Source organism: Trichomycterus rosablanca, chromosome 9, assembly GCF_030014385.1.
Source record: "Trichomycterus rosablanca isolate fTriRos1 chromosome 9, fTriRos1.hap1, whole genome shotgun sequence".
NCBI lineage: Eukaryota > Metazoa > Chordata > Actinopteri > Siluriformes > Trichomycteridae > Trichomycterus > Trichomycterus rosablanca.
In genome coordinates this window covers 3,064,053-3,079,931 of record NC_085996.1, presented here as the reverse complement: position 1 = coordinate 3,079,931, position 15,879 = coordinate 3,064,053, and the positions used below count along the sequence as shown (strand labels likewise).

Genomic DNA, 15,879 nt, shown 5'->3' with positions numbered 1-15,879 from the left:
TTTATTTTGTTTATTGAATTATAATATAAAATAGTTTTAGATAAAACATAAACAGTGCATTTTACTCTGTACATTCTCAGAATTCGCAGCATTTGCAACTTTAACTAAATTCCACAGAAGCTTTATAAAACGTGACATGCAGGAGTTTAAACCTACACTCAGTGTTGAGGTGTGAGATGTACAGAGCTGAATGATCACTGGAACCAGTTACTGATCTTAGTTTAAAACTTCATGATGATTTAAGCCGCTTTAAAACCAATTATTACAATAATACATAATACTTTTAAACCGTTATTTTAAACTCATCACGTGACTTGGCAGCGGTGCGGTGACGCGACACACCTGCGCTGAGCGGCTGCTTCACCTACTGTGACGTCACATGATTCCTGATCGCGGTGCTGCAGGTCCTTCAGGAGGAGGGAGAGAGTTCATCATTTTACTTCTGCACCCAGAGAAGCAACAAGCAACAGAGAGAGAGAGAGAGAGAGAGAGAGAGAGAGAGAGAGAGAGGTGAGAACAAACAACCATCTGATTTTATTTAATGTCTAATCTAATATCTCATTTCATCTGATCTCATATAATCTCATCATATTTCATCTAAAATAATCTAATATCTCATTTCATCTCATTTTATTTAATCTGATCTCATGTAATCTTAAAATATCTGATCTAAAATAATCTAATATCTCATTTCATCTGATCTAATGAACATTTGACAGTTTCAGCTCTTATCTGAATGTAATAAATGAGACGTTTCAGGACGTTTTAGTATTTGTATATGAAATAAAAAAGAATAAATAATAAAAACTGATCCACAACATCACCAGTGTTGTGAATTCATTTCAGACTCGATATTTAATCAGTTCAAAAGAATTTTGCAGCATTAATAACAGAAATGATTTGAAATGAATTTTTAATAAAAGAACTGAATTAAATTTCTTCTCCTGGGTGAATCAGATGGAGATCCAGAGAGAATCCACACCGACGCCTGAGGACGACGACATGGAGATCATCACCATCTACATTAACAGAGAATTCATGAAGCAGGTCCAGGACTCGCCGGGGAGCGCCAACGTCCGTCTGTCCGATAGTGTGGACGAGAAGGTTGGGGTCACTAAGTCCACCATCAGCGTCATGTCAGAGGAGCTTAATGTGGCCTCCTCCCTGCTGACCGACTCCGTCCTGGATGAGGACGAGGTGACCAACGTCCCCCAAATTAAGGACGAGAAGGTTGGGGACGCTGAGTCCACCATCAGCATCATGTCAAAGGAGCTTAATGTGGCCTCCTGTCAGCTGACCGACTCCGTCCTGGATAAGATCAAGGTGACCAACGTCCCCCAAAATAAGGACGAGAAGGTCGGGGGTGCTGAGTCCACCATCAGCATCATGTCAAAGGAGCTTAATGTGGCCTCCTGTCAGCGGACCAACTCTGTCCTGGACGAGATCAAGGACACTTTTGGTCAAAAGGAGAAGAGTGAGAAATCCACCATGACTGACCCGATACCAGAAATCGATCCAACCTGCAGGAAGATCCTGGTTCAGCCGGTAAAGAAGCTGCCCGCTGAAGCTCCAGCTAAAGAAGCAATCTGTGAGTAACGGCTCCACATCCAGTTCTTCATCAAACCATCATCACCAAACCGTGTTTCATTCTTCTTCTCTCATCCAAAGGCACTGCAGAAAAGATGAAGAAGAAGAAGAAGAAGGACCAGATCCTGGGATTCTTCAGAAGATCCTGGCAGACCACGAAGAGGATCTTCAACAAGAGATCAAACATGGAGATCGTTACCAAGCAGGTCCAGGACTCACTGGGGAGCACCTACGTCCACCTGCCCAATAGTGTGGAAGAGAAGGTTGGGGTCACTAAGTCCAGCATCAGCGTCATGTCAGAGGAGCTTAATGTGGCCTCCTCCCTGCTGACCGACTCCGTCCTGGATGAGGACGAGGTGACCAACGTCCCCCAAATTAAGGACGAGAAGGTTGGGGACGCTGAGTCCACCATCAGCATCATGTCAAAGGAGCTTAATGTGGCCTCCTGTCAGCGGACCAACTCTGTCCTGGACGAGATCAAGGACACTTTTGGTCAAAAGGAGAAGAGTGAGAAATCCACCATGACTGACCCGATACCAGAAATCGATCCAACCTGCAGGAAGATCCTGGTTCAGCCGGTAAAGAAGCTGCCCGCTGAAGCTCCAGCTAAAGAAGCAATCTGTGAGTAACGGCTCCACATCCAGTTCTTCATCAAACCATCATCAGCAAACCGTGTTTCATTCTTCTTCTCTCATCCAAAGGCACTGCAGAAAAGATGAAGAAGAAGAAGAAGAAGGACCAGATCCTGGGATTCTTCAGAAGATCCTGGCAGACCACGAAGAGGATCTTCAACAAGAGATCAAACATGGAGATCGTTACCAAGCAGGTCCAGGACTCACTGGGGAGCACCTACGTCCACCTGCCCAATAGTGTGGAAGAGAAGGTTGGGGTCACTAAGTCCACCATCAGCGTCATGTCAGAGGAGCTTAATGTGGCCTCCTCCCCGCTGACCGACTCTGTCCTGGATGAGGATGAGGTGACCAACGTCCCCCAAAATAAGGACGAGAAGGTTGGGGGCGCTGAGTCCACCATCAGCATCATGTCAGAAGAGCTTAATGTGGCCTCCTGTCAGCTGACCGACTCCGTCCTGGATAAGATCGAGGTGACCAACGTCCCTCAAAATAAGGACCAGAAGGTCAGGGGCCCTGAGTCCACCATCAGCATCATGTCAAAGGAGCTTAATGTGGCCTCCTGTCAGCAGACCAACTCTGTCCTGGACGAGATCAAGGATACTTTTGGTCAAAAGGAGAAGAGTGAGAAATCCACCATGACTGACCCGATACCAGAAATCGATCCAACCTGCAGGAAGATCCTGGTTCAGCCGGTAAAGAAGCTGCCCGCTGAAGCTCCAGCTAAAGAAGCAATCTGTGAGTAACGGCTCTACATCCAGTTCTTCATCAAACCATCATCACCAAACCGTGTTTCATTCTTCTTCTCTCATCCAAAGGCACCGCAGAAAAGATGAAGAAAAAGAAGAAGAAGAAGAAGGACCAGATCCTGGGATTCTTCAGAAGATCCTGGCAGACCATGAAGAGGATCTGCAACAAGAGATCAAACAAAGTTTCCCCCCTCTAATTTCCCCACAATCCCCCAAATGATATTCCCTCCTCAGCTATATAGCACATTCTCAGACAATTCTCCATGTAAGATCATTTTGGTGAGGAGCAGAAGATTCAGAACTTAAACCAGCTTTTTCACCTTCAGGACTTCAGCTTTTATCGACGTGAAAATGCCGTTCCCTTTACCATCCGTCTGGCACTGCTGCGTTCTGCCCCATGTTGGTCCCTCCAGACCTGGACCGGTCCATCTTGTTCCCTCTTGCTCCCTCTTGCTTCTTGGCTGAGAGCTTCGTGGTTGAGAGCTCCGGTGTACCGGAATGTTCTCCGGTGCTCTTAGGGTCGGGGTTGTCTTAAACTTCTCTGTGCAGGATACGATCGCTGTTCCACAGACTTGGTTCCATCTTGGTACCAGAAGTCCTCATGATACCAGAGTCTGTGGTTCCTGGTAGAGATGGGAGGATCGATCGGCTATGTATCGAAATCGGCCGATTTTTTATCAAAATATGCGATCGGCCGATATTTCCTAAATTCAGCAGATCCGATCGTGTGATATACAAACATCATCTCCATGTTAAGCTTAACAGCTCAGTGGATTGATCCAGACATTGAGCTACAAAGCTCCAACCATCGTATCACCATTCAACAAACATCGCACTTTACAACCTAAAATAACATAATTAACGTTGTGCATCATACATACGATGGAATTTTGCCGATTGAAATATTTACTTTAAAAAGATAATTCAACCCGACCCCATCTAAGTCAATTCTATGAGCACATTATATGAACTCGTGGTTCACTTTGGTAAATCGTAAGCGGTTCTTGCTTTTGATGTAGATGAGAGCAGAAAACGTTACAGAGCCAATCGGAGGCAAAAGTTTATTAGTTACTAAGTTGGTTAGTTCAGGATCATTTGCAGTGACTGACAGAAAACTTTTAGCTCCACAGACAGAACGACTCTGACTCGGTTACCGCTCTGTGGTAATAGCGGTTTAATGAAGCTTTTTAATGTAAGAGAGTCACACAGAATGTTCTGTAGTAGCTGGTGTTTATTTAAAACCACGACATTAATTAATTAATTAATTAACACGGAGAGATAACTGAGAAGAGAAACGCTTCGCATAAAATGAATCGACTCGTGAATCACTTATATCAATACTGCGAACAGATCGTCTCTCTTAAAGACACACACACACACACACACACGTGGCAGCATTTGGCACCGGTTTATCTTCACTGTTTCCCTATTTCAAGTTTTTTTCAGACTGAACTGGATAACATTAAACCTGCGTGTGTGGTCAGTTAGACTAATGAAATATGTCTCCTGTGGGTGAAAAAATAAATTGCTTTAGTTTAAAAAGTAAACCCCCCATCAACCCCCCCCCCAATCCGAATCGGCTATCGGCCTATCACCCTCAAAGAAGATTAGAGATCGAAATCGGTGCCAAAAACCCTGATCGGTACATCTCTAGTTCCGGGTGCTTCTGAGAACTGTTGGTTGCTCGTGGTGGTGGTGTTGGATTTCAGAAGGAATTCTGGGACTTTGTGAGCTGAGCTTGATCATCTTAGATGTTGGGCTCCCCCAGTACCAGGATTCTGGCTTCAACACCTCAAGTGTTGGATTTCTGAAGGAATTCTGGGACTTTGTGAGCTGAGCTTCATCTTCTTAGATGTTGGGCTCCTCCAGTACCAGGATTCTGGCTTCAACACCTCAAGTGTGGGATTTCTGAAGGAATTCTGGGACTTTGTAAGCTGAGCTTCATCTTCTTAGATGTTGGGCTCCTCCAGTACCAGGATTCTGGCTTAAACACCTCAAGTGTTGGATTTCTGAAGGAATTCTGGGACTTTGTGAGCTGAGCTTGATCATCTTAGATGTTGGGCTCCTCCAGTACCAGGATTCTGGCTTCAACACCTCAAGTGTTGGATTTCTGAAGGAATTCTGGGACTTTGTGAGCTGAGCTTGATCATCTTAGATGTTGGGCTCCTCCAGTACCAGGATTCTGGCTTCAACACCTCAAGTGTTGGCTTTCTGAAGGAATTCTGGGACTTTGTGAGCTGAGCTTGATCATCTTAGATGTTGGGCTCCTCCAGTACCAGGATTCTGGCTTCAACACCTCAAGTGTTGGATTTCTGAAGGAATTCTGGCACTTTGTGAGCTGAGCTTGATCATCTTAGATGTTGGGCTCCTCCAGTACCAGGATTCTGGCTTCAACACCTCAAGTGTTGGCTTTCTGAAGGAATTCTGTGACTTTGTGAGCTGAGCTTGATCATCTTAGATGTTGGGCTCCTCCAGTACCAGGATTCTGGCTTCAACACCTCAAGTGTTGGATTTCTGAAAGAATTCTGGGACTTTGTGAGCTGAGCTTCATCTTGAGAGATGTTGGGCTCCTCCAGTACCAGGATTCTGGCTTCAACACTTCAAGTGTTGGATTTCTGAAGGAATTCTGGGACTTTGTGAGCTGAGCTTGATCATCTTAGATGTTGGGCTCCTCCAGTACCAGGATTCTGGCTTCAACACCTCAAGTGTTGGATTTATGAAGGAATTCTGGAACTTTGTGAGCTGAGCTTGATCATCTTAGATGTTGGGCTCCTCCAGTACCAGGATTCTGGCTTCAACACCTCAAGTGTTGGATTTCTGAAGGAATTCTGGGACTTTGTGAGCTGAGCTTCATCTTCTTACATGTTGGGCTCCTCCAGTACCAGGATTCTGGCTTCAACACCTCAAGTGTTGGATTTCTGAAGGAATTCTGGGACTTTGTGAGCTGAGCTTGATCATCTTAGATGTTGGGCTCCTCCAGTACCAGGATTCTGGCTTCAACACCTCAAGTGTTGGATTTCTGAAGGAATTCTGGGACTTTGTGAGCTGAGCTTGATCATCTTAGATGTTGGGCTCCTCCAGTACCAGGATTCTGGCTTCAACACCTCGTGTTGGATTTCTGAAGGAATTCTGGGACTTTGTGAGCTGAGCTTCATCTTGAGAGATGTTGGGCTCCTCCAGTACCAGGATTCTGGCTTCACCACCCCATACAGAGCATCATCAGTTATCTCAGCATCGTCATATTCTTGATGTACCTGCTCAGCATGTCTTCTACCCTGTGGAACTCTTAGATCTGGAAAATTAAATCATTTCCTCTTGGGGGCAGAACAGAGCTCCGTAGCAAATAAAGCCGAAGACGTGACGCCCGCTCCTTACCCAGGTTCTGAAACGAGATGTGGATCTAGCTGAGAACGTGAATATCTCCGGCCGGCTGCTTCCTTCTCTTCCCTTTCCCTTCTTCTCCATCAATAAAGCTGGTGTCAGATGAATGCTGGTTGTAGGAATCGTGTTTGTGATGAGATTTTACACACAATCATCTAGAGCAGGGGTATTCAACTAAAATTTAAAGGGGTCCAGTTAGAGAAAATTTCTTGAAGCGAAGGTCCGAAATGTTTAACTATATATATATATATAATGTAAATATATTGATATTTACATTTACATTTTCAGCATTTAGCAGACGCTTTTATCCAAAGCGACTTACACAATGAGCGGAACACAATGAGCAATTGAGTGTTAAGGGCCTTGCTCAGGGACCCAACAGTGGCAACTTGGTGGTGGCGGGGCTTGAACCGGCAACCTTCTGTTTATTAGTCCAGTACCTTAACCACTATAACATATATACAATATAGTATAATGTAGCCTAGTAGTTGTATCAACATCTGCATGTTATCAATAACTGTCAAATCAAATGTCTGTTTATTTATTAGGATTTTAACGTCATGTTTTACACTTTGGATACATTCATGACAGGAACGGTAGTTACTCATTACACGAGATTCATCAGGTCACAAGGTTATATCGAACACAGTCATGGACAATTTAGTATCTCCAATACACCTCACTTGCATGTTTTTGGACTGTGGGAGGAAACCGGAGCACCGAAGGAAACCCATGCGGACACGGGGAGAACATGCACACACAGAGAGGACCCGGACCGGACAATAAATTGTGTTCCAGTGGGAAGTAAGAACAGAAATGAGTCTCTCCATCATTAAATGCTGTAATTTCGCTGTACACGTTTCTTTTTTGGAGAGCGCCATTTGTCTCCTGTCTCACTCGTCTTTTTCTCAACTTTCTCCTGCACAGTTGTCTGTATCTCTCCCTTAATTTTTTCTACATTCGCTATCTTTCTTTTAATTTCCACCGTCTTTTCACATGTAACTCGCCTCTAACTCTCTCAACTGTCTGCACTGCAGTCGCAGTGTTTACCGGCTGGAATGCACAGACTTGATTGGCTGAGTGGTGTCAAGTGATTGGTTCTCATCCGCTAAACCGCTACCGTAAAGACTACAAAAGCTGCGCCGGTTAAAATAGAAGCGCTCCGTCAGGTTTCAAATCCTAACTTTCTGTTTTGGCTATAGGTCCGGGTCCGTATGGGACAGCTTCTGGGTCCGGACCCGGACCGTGGTCCGCCTGTTAGTGACCTCTGATCTAGAGAATCGAATCGAACCGTGAAGAAGCTCAGCAGAAGCTCAGCAGTGGATCCGAACCAACATTCACAACAGAGACTTTCATTCATACTGAGATTCTTCAGGTTTCTTTTAGGTTTTAATTCTTATAAAAAAAACAGAAGCTGGAAAAAGTCAAATAAACACAAAGAAACTAAAACATAAAAGAATGAAAAGATTTTCTAGTAAAGAGGTGTGTGTGTGTGTGTGTGTGTGTGTGTGTGTGTTTTCTGCCTTTTGCTCAATTAATCGGACCCACCACAACCCTGACCAGGATAAAGCAAACAGAATAAATATATTAAAATCACCTCCTGGTTTCTACACTCACTGTCCATGTTATCAGCTCCACTTACCATATAGAAGCACTTTGTAGTTCTAAAATTACTGACTGTAGTTTATTTGTTTCTACATGTTTTGTTACCCCCTTTCATGCTGTTCTTCAATGGTCAGGACCCCCACAGAGCAGGTATTAGATAGATAGATAGATAGATAGATAGATAGATAGATAGATAGATAGATAGATAGATAGATAGATAGATAGATAGATAGATAGATAGATAGATAGATAGATAGATAGATAGATAGATAGATAGATAGATAGATAGATAGACAGACAGATACTTTATTGATCCCGAAGGAAATTAGAGTCCCAGTAGCATTGTACATCAAATCAAATCAAATACACACTATAAAGAAAAAATACAACAATATAAATTCGAAAAAAGTACAAACACTTTGACAGATTGAATGTAACCTGAGTTTTACATATACTGCATAGCAGTGGCGGCTGCTGGTCTTTCAAAGAGGGGAAGCTCATTGTCGGCTTACATCATAAAATTTGTCAATTTATTTACACATAAATTCTGCCCTCTGTTCCTTTTACAAGAAAATGGCCTGAAATGGGTTACAGCAGTTTGTCTTTCGACTTCACTTGCAAAATCCACGATGGGACTGAAGCTCCTAGTGATTAAGTGACTAATGAAGTGTATTGCTTTGGCAATACGAATGTCCCTATTTGTCATGCCAATAAAGCCTCTTCTGAGTTTGAGTTTGAGAAGTGACGGTGTAGCGCTCAAACTAGCTGTCAATCAAAACGGGATTCAGCGTTTCGACTGATCCTCCAATCATCTTGCAGAAGCTCAGCGTCCACACCCGCCCACAGCTCCATTCACCCCCAGAGACGCTCAGCGTCCGGGGGCGGGACAAAATCGAGGCATTTATCCAATGACCGGCGAGTTTCGAAGCAATGAAAAAAAAACCTCAACGCAGTCCCATAGAAGTGAAGAGACGCTCAGCTTCTGTGGGCAAATGCATCTATACGGGAATGTATGAGTTAAGTTAAGAAAATCGAGTCGATTTGTGATAATTAGCTGATTCTGAACGAACTCATCCTCGAGATATACGTATTCTAACGCATTTGTAGTCAATGAAATGTTAACACAACTGTACATATTTGACCATTTAATTTTGGACATTTTAGGGGAAGCTGAGCTTCCCTTGCAGTCTTAGAGAAATCGCCACTGCTGCATAGCTACAGAGCAGTTATAAATGATGAGGATGGATTGAACAAAATAACCAAATGGAATGGAATTAAAAGTAAAAGTGCAGGAAGGTGCAGTTCCAAGTATACAGTACACGGTCCAGATTAAATATAGATTAAATATTAAATATAAAGTGAAGTGATAAGTGACAAGTATTGCACATTGGATTGGGCCAATATAGCCATAACTACAGGGGTTGGACAAAATAACTGAAACACTTGGTTTTAGACCACAATAATTTATTAGTATGGTGTAGGGCCTCCTTTTGCGGCCAATACAGAGTCAATTGGTCTTGGAAATGACATATACAAGTCCTGCACAGTGGTCAGAGGGATTTTAAGCCATTCTTCTTGCAGGATAGTGGCCAGGTCACTACGTGATGCTGGTGGAGGAAAACGTTTCCTGACTCGCTTCTCCAAAACACCCCAAAGTGGCTCAATAATATTTAGATCTGGTGACTGTGCAGGCCATGGGAGATGTTCAACTTCACTTTCATGTTCATCAAACCAATCTTTCACCAGTCTTGCTGTGTGTATTGGTGCATTGTCATCCTGATACACGGCACCGCCATTGGATGCACATGGTCCTCCAGAATGGTTCGGTAGTCCTTGGCAGTGACGCGCCCATCTAGCACAAGTATTGGGCCAAGGGAATGCCATGATATGGCAGCCCAAACCATCACTGATCCACCCCCATGCTTCACTCTGGGCATGCAACAGTCTGGGTGGTACGCTTCTTTGGGGCTTCTCCACACCGTAACTCTCCCGGATGTGGGAAAAACAGTAAAGGTGGACTCATCAGAGAACAATACATATTTCACATTGTCCACAGCCCAAGATTTGCGCTCCTTGCACCATTGAAACCGACGTTTGGCATCGGCACGAGTGACCAAAGGTTTGGCTATATCAGCCCAGCCGTGTATATTGACCCTGTGGAGCTCCCGACGGACAGTTCTGGTGGAAACAGGAGAGTTGAGGTGCACATTTAATTCTGCCGTGATTTGGGCAGCCGTGGTTTTATGTTTTTTGGATACAATCCGGGTTAGCACCCGAACATCCCTTTCAGACAGCTTCCTCTTGCGTCCACAGTTAATCCTGTTGGATGTGGTTTGTCCTTCTTGGTGGTATGCTGACATTACCCTGGATACCGTGGCTCTTGATACATCACAAAGACTTGCTGTCTTGGTCACAGATGCGCCAGCAAGACGTGCACCAACAATTTGTCCTCTTTTGAACTCTGGTATGTCACCCATAATGTTGTGTGCATTGCAATATTTTGAGCAAAACTGTGCTCTTACCCTGCTAATTGAACCTTCACACTCTGCTCTTACTGGTGCAATGTGCAATTAATGAAGATTGGCCACCAGACTGGTCCAATTTAGCCATGAAACCTTTATTATGCGGTAATGCTGCACGGAATGTGTTTTAGATTTTGAAAATGTATGTGACAGAACTTCTCTTTTAAAATCCGTAATAAATGGTAGTTTTTTTTTAAAACGTTACTATTGTAAAACAAGCTAACGCTTGTGTAAATAGACTTTATATATATGAGATAACTTCATTAGTTAAATAATATTATAATTCTTTAGACGGTGTTGGTCAGTTTTCTCATTATAAAAGCCTTTATGGAGTCTCACTGTATATTCCTATGGTTTATTTTACTTTACAAATAACATTCTTTTTGACGTTTAGACGTTTTTTTCATCTAGTGCCATTGTTTGGCCTCTTGAGTGCTGTTCCAAAGGTTGTGCAATTGTGATGAGTAAATTTTTTTTTTCATTTTGAACAAAATCTTGGTGGTTGAACTGAGATTTTAATGTAAATGTAATGATTTAACACTTAAAAGTATATGTTTGAAATTTATATAAACAGACCACAAATGTGTTTCTCTAAATTGAAATGTGGATTAGATGTTAGATTTACTTGATTTCTATGAAGTAGTTAGTTTAAAAAAAAAAAAAGTTTAAAATTATTTTAAATGAAATAATATAATTTATTTTGTACTTTATAGGTATCCTCCAACTTTGCTCTGAGTGCTGTGTCAAAGGCTCTTTAGTGGTGAGCATTATTATTCAAATGCATTTGTTGGTTTACTTGTTCCACAGCATGACTGATGCTATTCATCTTAAAAAATTTGCTAAAAGAATTGCAAGAATATAGATAATTTCTATTTTTTTAGATGCACATCATTGTTATGTACTTTTTTCCAACAGCCCTGAAGTGAGTCTTACTTTCTTTAAGGTTCTAATGTTCATTTTTTTGTTGAAACTGAGACAACAAAAAGGTCTTAGAATATTTTTATTTGTTACTTTTTATTTTATTTCAGATACCGAATTCACTACGAATTTGAAGATTCTAAGACAAGGGTTTTAGAATATTTTTATTTGTTTTATTTTATTTCAGATACCGAATTCACTACGAATTTGAAGATTCCAAGACAAGGTTTTGGAATAATTTAATAAGGTATCCGAATTTGTTACGAATTCGAAGATTTTAAGACAAGGTTTTGGAATAATTTATTCTCTGGACTGTGCAAACTAGAATTTGTGTAGGGTTCCGAATTCACTTAAGAATTCGAAGATTCTAAGACGAGGTTCCCAGGTTTATAGGAACCTGAAGATTCCGGAATATATAAATACATAGGTATTAGCTTAATGCATAGAAATTACGGTACTGTCCAGATACTAATGATAAAGGTGTGATGTTAATATTATTTATAATAGCGCTAAATGATTACTCTATTATTAATATTCTATAATTAATATTACTAATTACTAATACTATCAATCAAAATATAAAAGAGAAGGGGAGTGACTTAATTGAACAGTTTATTGAACTGGTGTGTTTGTGTGTCTGTGTTGTATGTGGCAACATATGTTTGATGAAGTAAGATGTAGGAGGAGTTAGATACTAGTGTTGCCTTTGTTGTTTGTGTTGTAATTGTTTAAATAATCTGTCCAGGTGAACTTAAGAAGTACAATGGGTAAAAGTAAAAGGAATTTAAAAGTTTGTGGAAAAACAAATACATGTTTAAATTAAGATTCTGTACACACATTAGTGTTATATTTATGTAAAAACTATGAAAAAAATGTTGTTTTACATTTTGCAAGGTGGGCAGAGAAAATGGGTTTTTAAGAAAAAGGTGGTTTTAGTAAAAGACAACTAAAAGAGTTCAAATTAAGTTAAAATAAAAGGAATGTGCAAGTAGGGAAAAGAAAAGACGGTATAAAAAAAGTGAAAATGAGAAGAAGGAACAGAGAAAGTGTAGGGACAAACTTAACCAAGTTATGTGTTAAGTAAAAGTTACAGGTTAAATCTCATCTGGACTCCTGCCCTGCCAGAAGGAGAAAGAACCAGGAAAAGAAACCAGCAGCAAATGGAGGAAATACAGGAGAAGCAATAGTGTCAGCTCCCCCAGCATTCTATCCTGAGGAGCCACAGAACCAAACTTCACCTCCCCGTTAACATTCAGCTGTTATCATCACAAGCAACACGTTCTGGCCTGCAGTTTTGGAAGCAGATGACAAACTCACCAGTGGGGGCAGACAAAATGGGAAAGGTGAATGTGATTCTTCAGTTGCTGTATACGGAGTTTTGGTCCAGCAAATATGATTTTGATCAACAGACTATGGACTATTGCTGATATCAGGGATGAAATGACACATATAACCATCCTGAGGAAAAGGCTCAAGAGGATGAGTGACGTAGACTGGAGTATGACAATGATGGAACGTACAGAGATGTGGTCAGAGGACTACTGGGAGGAATAAGAACTGTGTTTCCAGTAAAGATAACAGCTTGCATACAGGAGGACAAAGAGACTGTGCAGAATTATCCTGAACGACTGGAAAAGGTCCATAGTATTGATATTGGACTGCTGAAAAAACAAAAAAACAAACAAAAAAAAACTTCTTAAATGAACTGAACCAAGCAACAGAGACAGAGGAATAGGAAAATCATCATTTGCAAGTGCTGTGTGTTACACCTGTGGCAGAACAGGTCACATTGCAAAACAATACAGGATGGACTTACAAACGTTTATTGACAACATGGCCTGTTTTCAAATGTGGATTAACTGGACATTTTGCCAAAGACTGTGCACAAACTATACCTGGTTACAACAACTGAGGGCTGGAGTCCAGAGAAAGAGGCAACCTGATCAACAGATGAGTAGTCATACACCCACCCAATATTTTATTGTGATTATACCAATATGATACATACACCTAGGTATCTACTGGATAGCTAATAGCATGTATAGAGATTTCAGATTTTTAATAAACTTAGGAGCAACCTACTAATGTATTCATAAAACATAACATTCTACTCATATATGTTTTAGTAACAAAGAGTTTAAAAACATCAGTTCCTAATTTCTGCGATCTGTCCTATGAATCTTATGGGGAGCTATCTTATGTGTGCCTTTTGGAATTAAATTGGAAACAATGCCTGGAGGTATCACTATTTCTGTAAAAGACAGGGTCTGATCTCTTCTAAAGCTGGGAAAATTTTGCCAAAATTGTCCACTTAATTGTTCTGAATGGAAGTTGGTAGCTGATGTTTTGACACAAACAAATAATCATTAAACTTTTTGGTTAGGGAAAGAATTTTAGCTGGTGGGATTAGACTTAAATGTTTTGCATTGTACTGCTTATTTGCATAAAGGACCAGATTAAGTTTTTGAGCGCTCCTGGTTTATTGACCAGTGTACATCTAATTTTTGATGGAGATTTTTATTTTTCCTTTTCTGAATGGAAGTCAGTACTGTTTTTTCAGTAAAATTGAAGCGATGCATGGATAATTGTTTTTGACCGCGTTTGGAATAAGTTTGGCCAGTTTTGTGTTTAATGACTGTGATTCCACTAGCCACATTTTTTGATTACACCAAAGATAGGTCAGTGGAAAGATAAATATTATGTAAATTTGGAAAAAGGGGCTGCACCGGTGCAAATCAAACCAAAATTAGATTACAGATCATTCTTCATTCGTTGCTAAATGCTAACATTGTTTTCAAATAAAAAAAATAAAAAAATGATGCCCCAGAGAAACTTATCCCTAAGTGCAATAAACAGGCAGTAAATTTTGTTATCTCTGGAGCATCTGGGATCCCAAAATCTGTGAACTATTCTCAGCCAGGTGTCAAATGATAGCAAATGGTTTTTGATCTAGCTAAGGCCTTCTTTAACATTCCTTGGCACAAGCATAGTTAATTTTGAGTTGCATTTAGTTTTAATGGAAAATTCAGACACCTTTAAAAAAAAAAATTTTTTGGATGATGATTTTTTTTTCAGGGTAAAATGATATTTACATACTTGACATACTTTTCTGAGTATGTGCTCTTTTTGGTGCCATTGTGCTCTTTTTGGTGCCATATTTTTTATTTTTATGTTCTTGAGGCTCTGTTATGTGACATTGGACCTAAAAGCCCATAGTCATATTCAAAGGACACCTGAAGCTAAAAAAGTTGTTCAAGAAAGGTGGACCATGGTTTTTGTCCTTGTACAATTTCATGGTGATAACTTAGTAGTTTTAACTTTCTTTTTGTCTGCTGCAGAAAAGGCTGTAGTTATACCATGTGATCATGAGGGTTACTCATATCTAAACCCTGTTGGTGCTGAATGATGTTTTTGTTTTAACTAAAAGGAGAACTTTTCACTTATCAACTTAACAGTGATTGAATAAAAAACTACATTGTAGTCCCTAAAATAAACATTATTCTCATATGCCTTAATGTGCTTAATCCCACGCTCTTTTCACTAATTGCAGGAGATGGTGAACCTTGTGACTGTATTATTCTAATCTTATTTCTTCTAGGCCTGATTAGAATACTGAATTGGAGCTGTTTGTGGATAGAATTGCTTCCACGGATGCTGCAACAGACAGGAAACAAGTGGGCTTAGCTGAAATTTTAACACGTGATATTTTTATATCATTTGTCCCTCCTATCCAATTTATTGGCTCAAGCTGCTGAACTACAGGTTTTAATGACAGCTTATAGAAAGTGAAAGCAAAACTGCTTACGTGTTTATGAACTACGTGTTTCATAGGAATTGAACACAATTGTATTTGATGAGAGAGAGGTTTTTGACTAGTTTTGAAAAATGCCCACCATTACCTTGTTGCATAACTTGTGGATGCAGTTCTATGGCCCAAACAAATGACTGTTTGTAAATGTTAATGTTTTTTGTCCCAATTTCACAGGACAATGCCAGAGTTGACAGTGCTGACAAAGCAGCTGCACACCGCCACTGCTTACTAACAAACTATTAGTTTATAGGTCCAGATCACACCGGATTTTGATTTAACTAACATTCAATTTTGTGTTTTCCAACAGGAGAAATACATTCAGAGGGAAAACATGCCTTCCTAAATTACTTTACTGTACTATACCAAATTGACCCATGTGTAGGACCATGTGTCAGAGAGAAAAAAGGGGGAGGGAAACACCAATTAAACAATTTATGCAAAACTAAATTTGCCAAATGCAACAAAGGCTCTTAGTGCAGGACATCCTGTCTTTGATAAACCTTCTGAACTGAGATACCACTGTGTTTATCACCCAGCTATTAGAGGAGCTGTGGTTAGGGAAATGGGCACTGTTAAAAAAAAATATATATATAGATATAATAGTAATAATAATAAAATAAAATAAAATAGACTAAGTGCTGAAACTAACAAACAGAGGCCAAAGGCCTTTTCAATAA

At 40.6% G+C, this 15,879-nt stretch overlaps 1 protein-coding gene across 6 annotated transcripts; it reads left to right on the top strand.

The window, feature by feature from the left end:
- The first annotated feature begins 354 nt into the window (after nt 1-354).
- Nucleotides 355-7,987, top strand: LOC134320288 (uncharacterized). 6 transcript variants are annotated; one of them, XR_010013644.1, is made up of 6 exons: nt 355-510; nt 958-1,588; nt 1,669-2,208; nt 2,289-2,954; nt 3,035-3,244; nt 6,895-7,987. XR_010013644.1 is itself a non-coding variant. In XM_063001630.1 (4 exons), exons 1-4 carry the CDS (start codon nt 958-960, stop codon nt 3,160-3,162), a joined length of 1,965 nt encoding a protein of 654 aa, XP_062857700.1. In that variant the 5' UTR covers nt 897-957; the 3' UTR covers nt 3,163-6,453. The 6 variants fall into 6 exon arrangements, 1 of the variants encoding a protein (XP_062857700.1); XR_010013647.1 differs by lacking the exon at nt 355-510 and having other exon boundaries at nt 897-1,588; nt 6,895-7,150; nt 7,549-7,987; XR_010013646.1 differs by lacking the exon at nt 355-510 and having other exon boundaries at nt 897-1,588; nt 6,895-7,150; nt 7,384-7,987.
- The last annotated feature ends 7,892 nt before the right edge of the window (nt 7,988-15,879 follow it).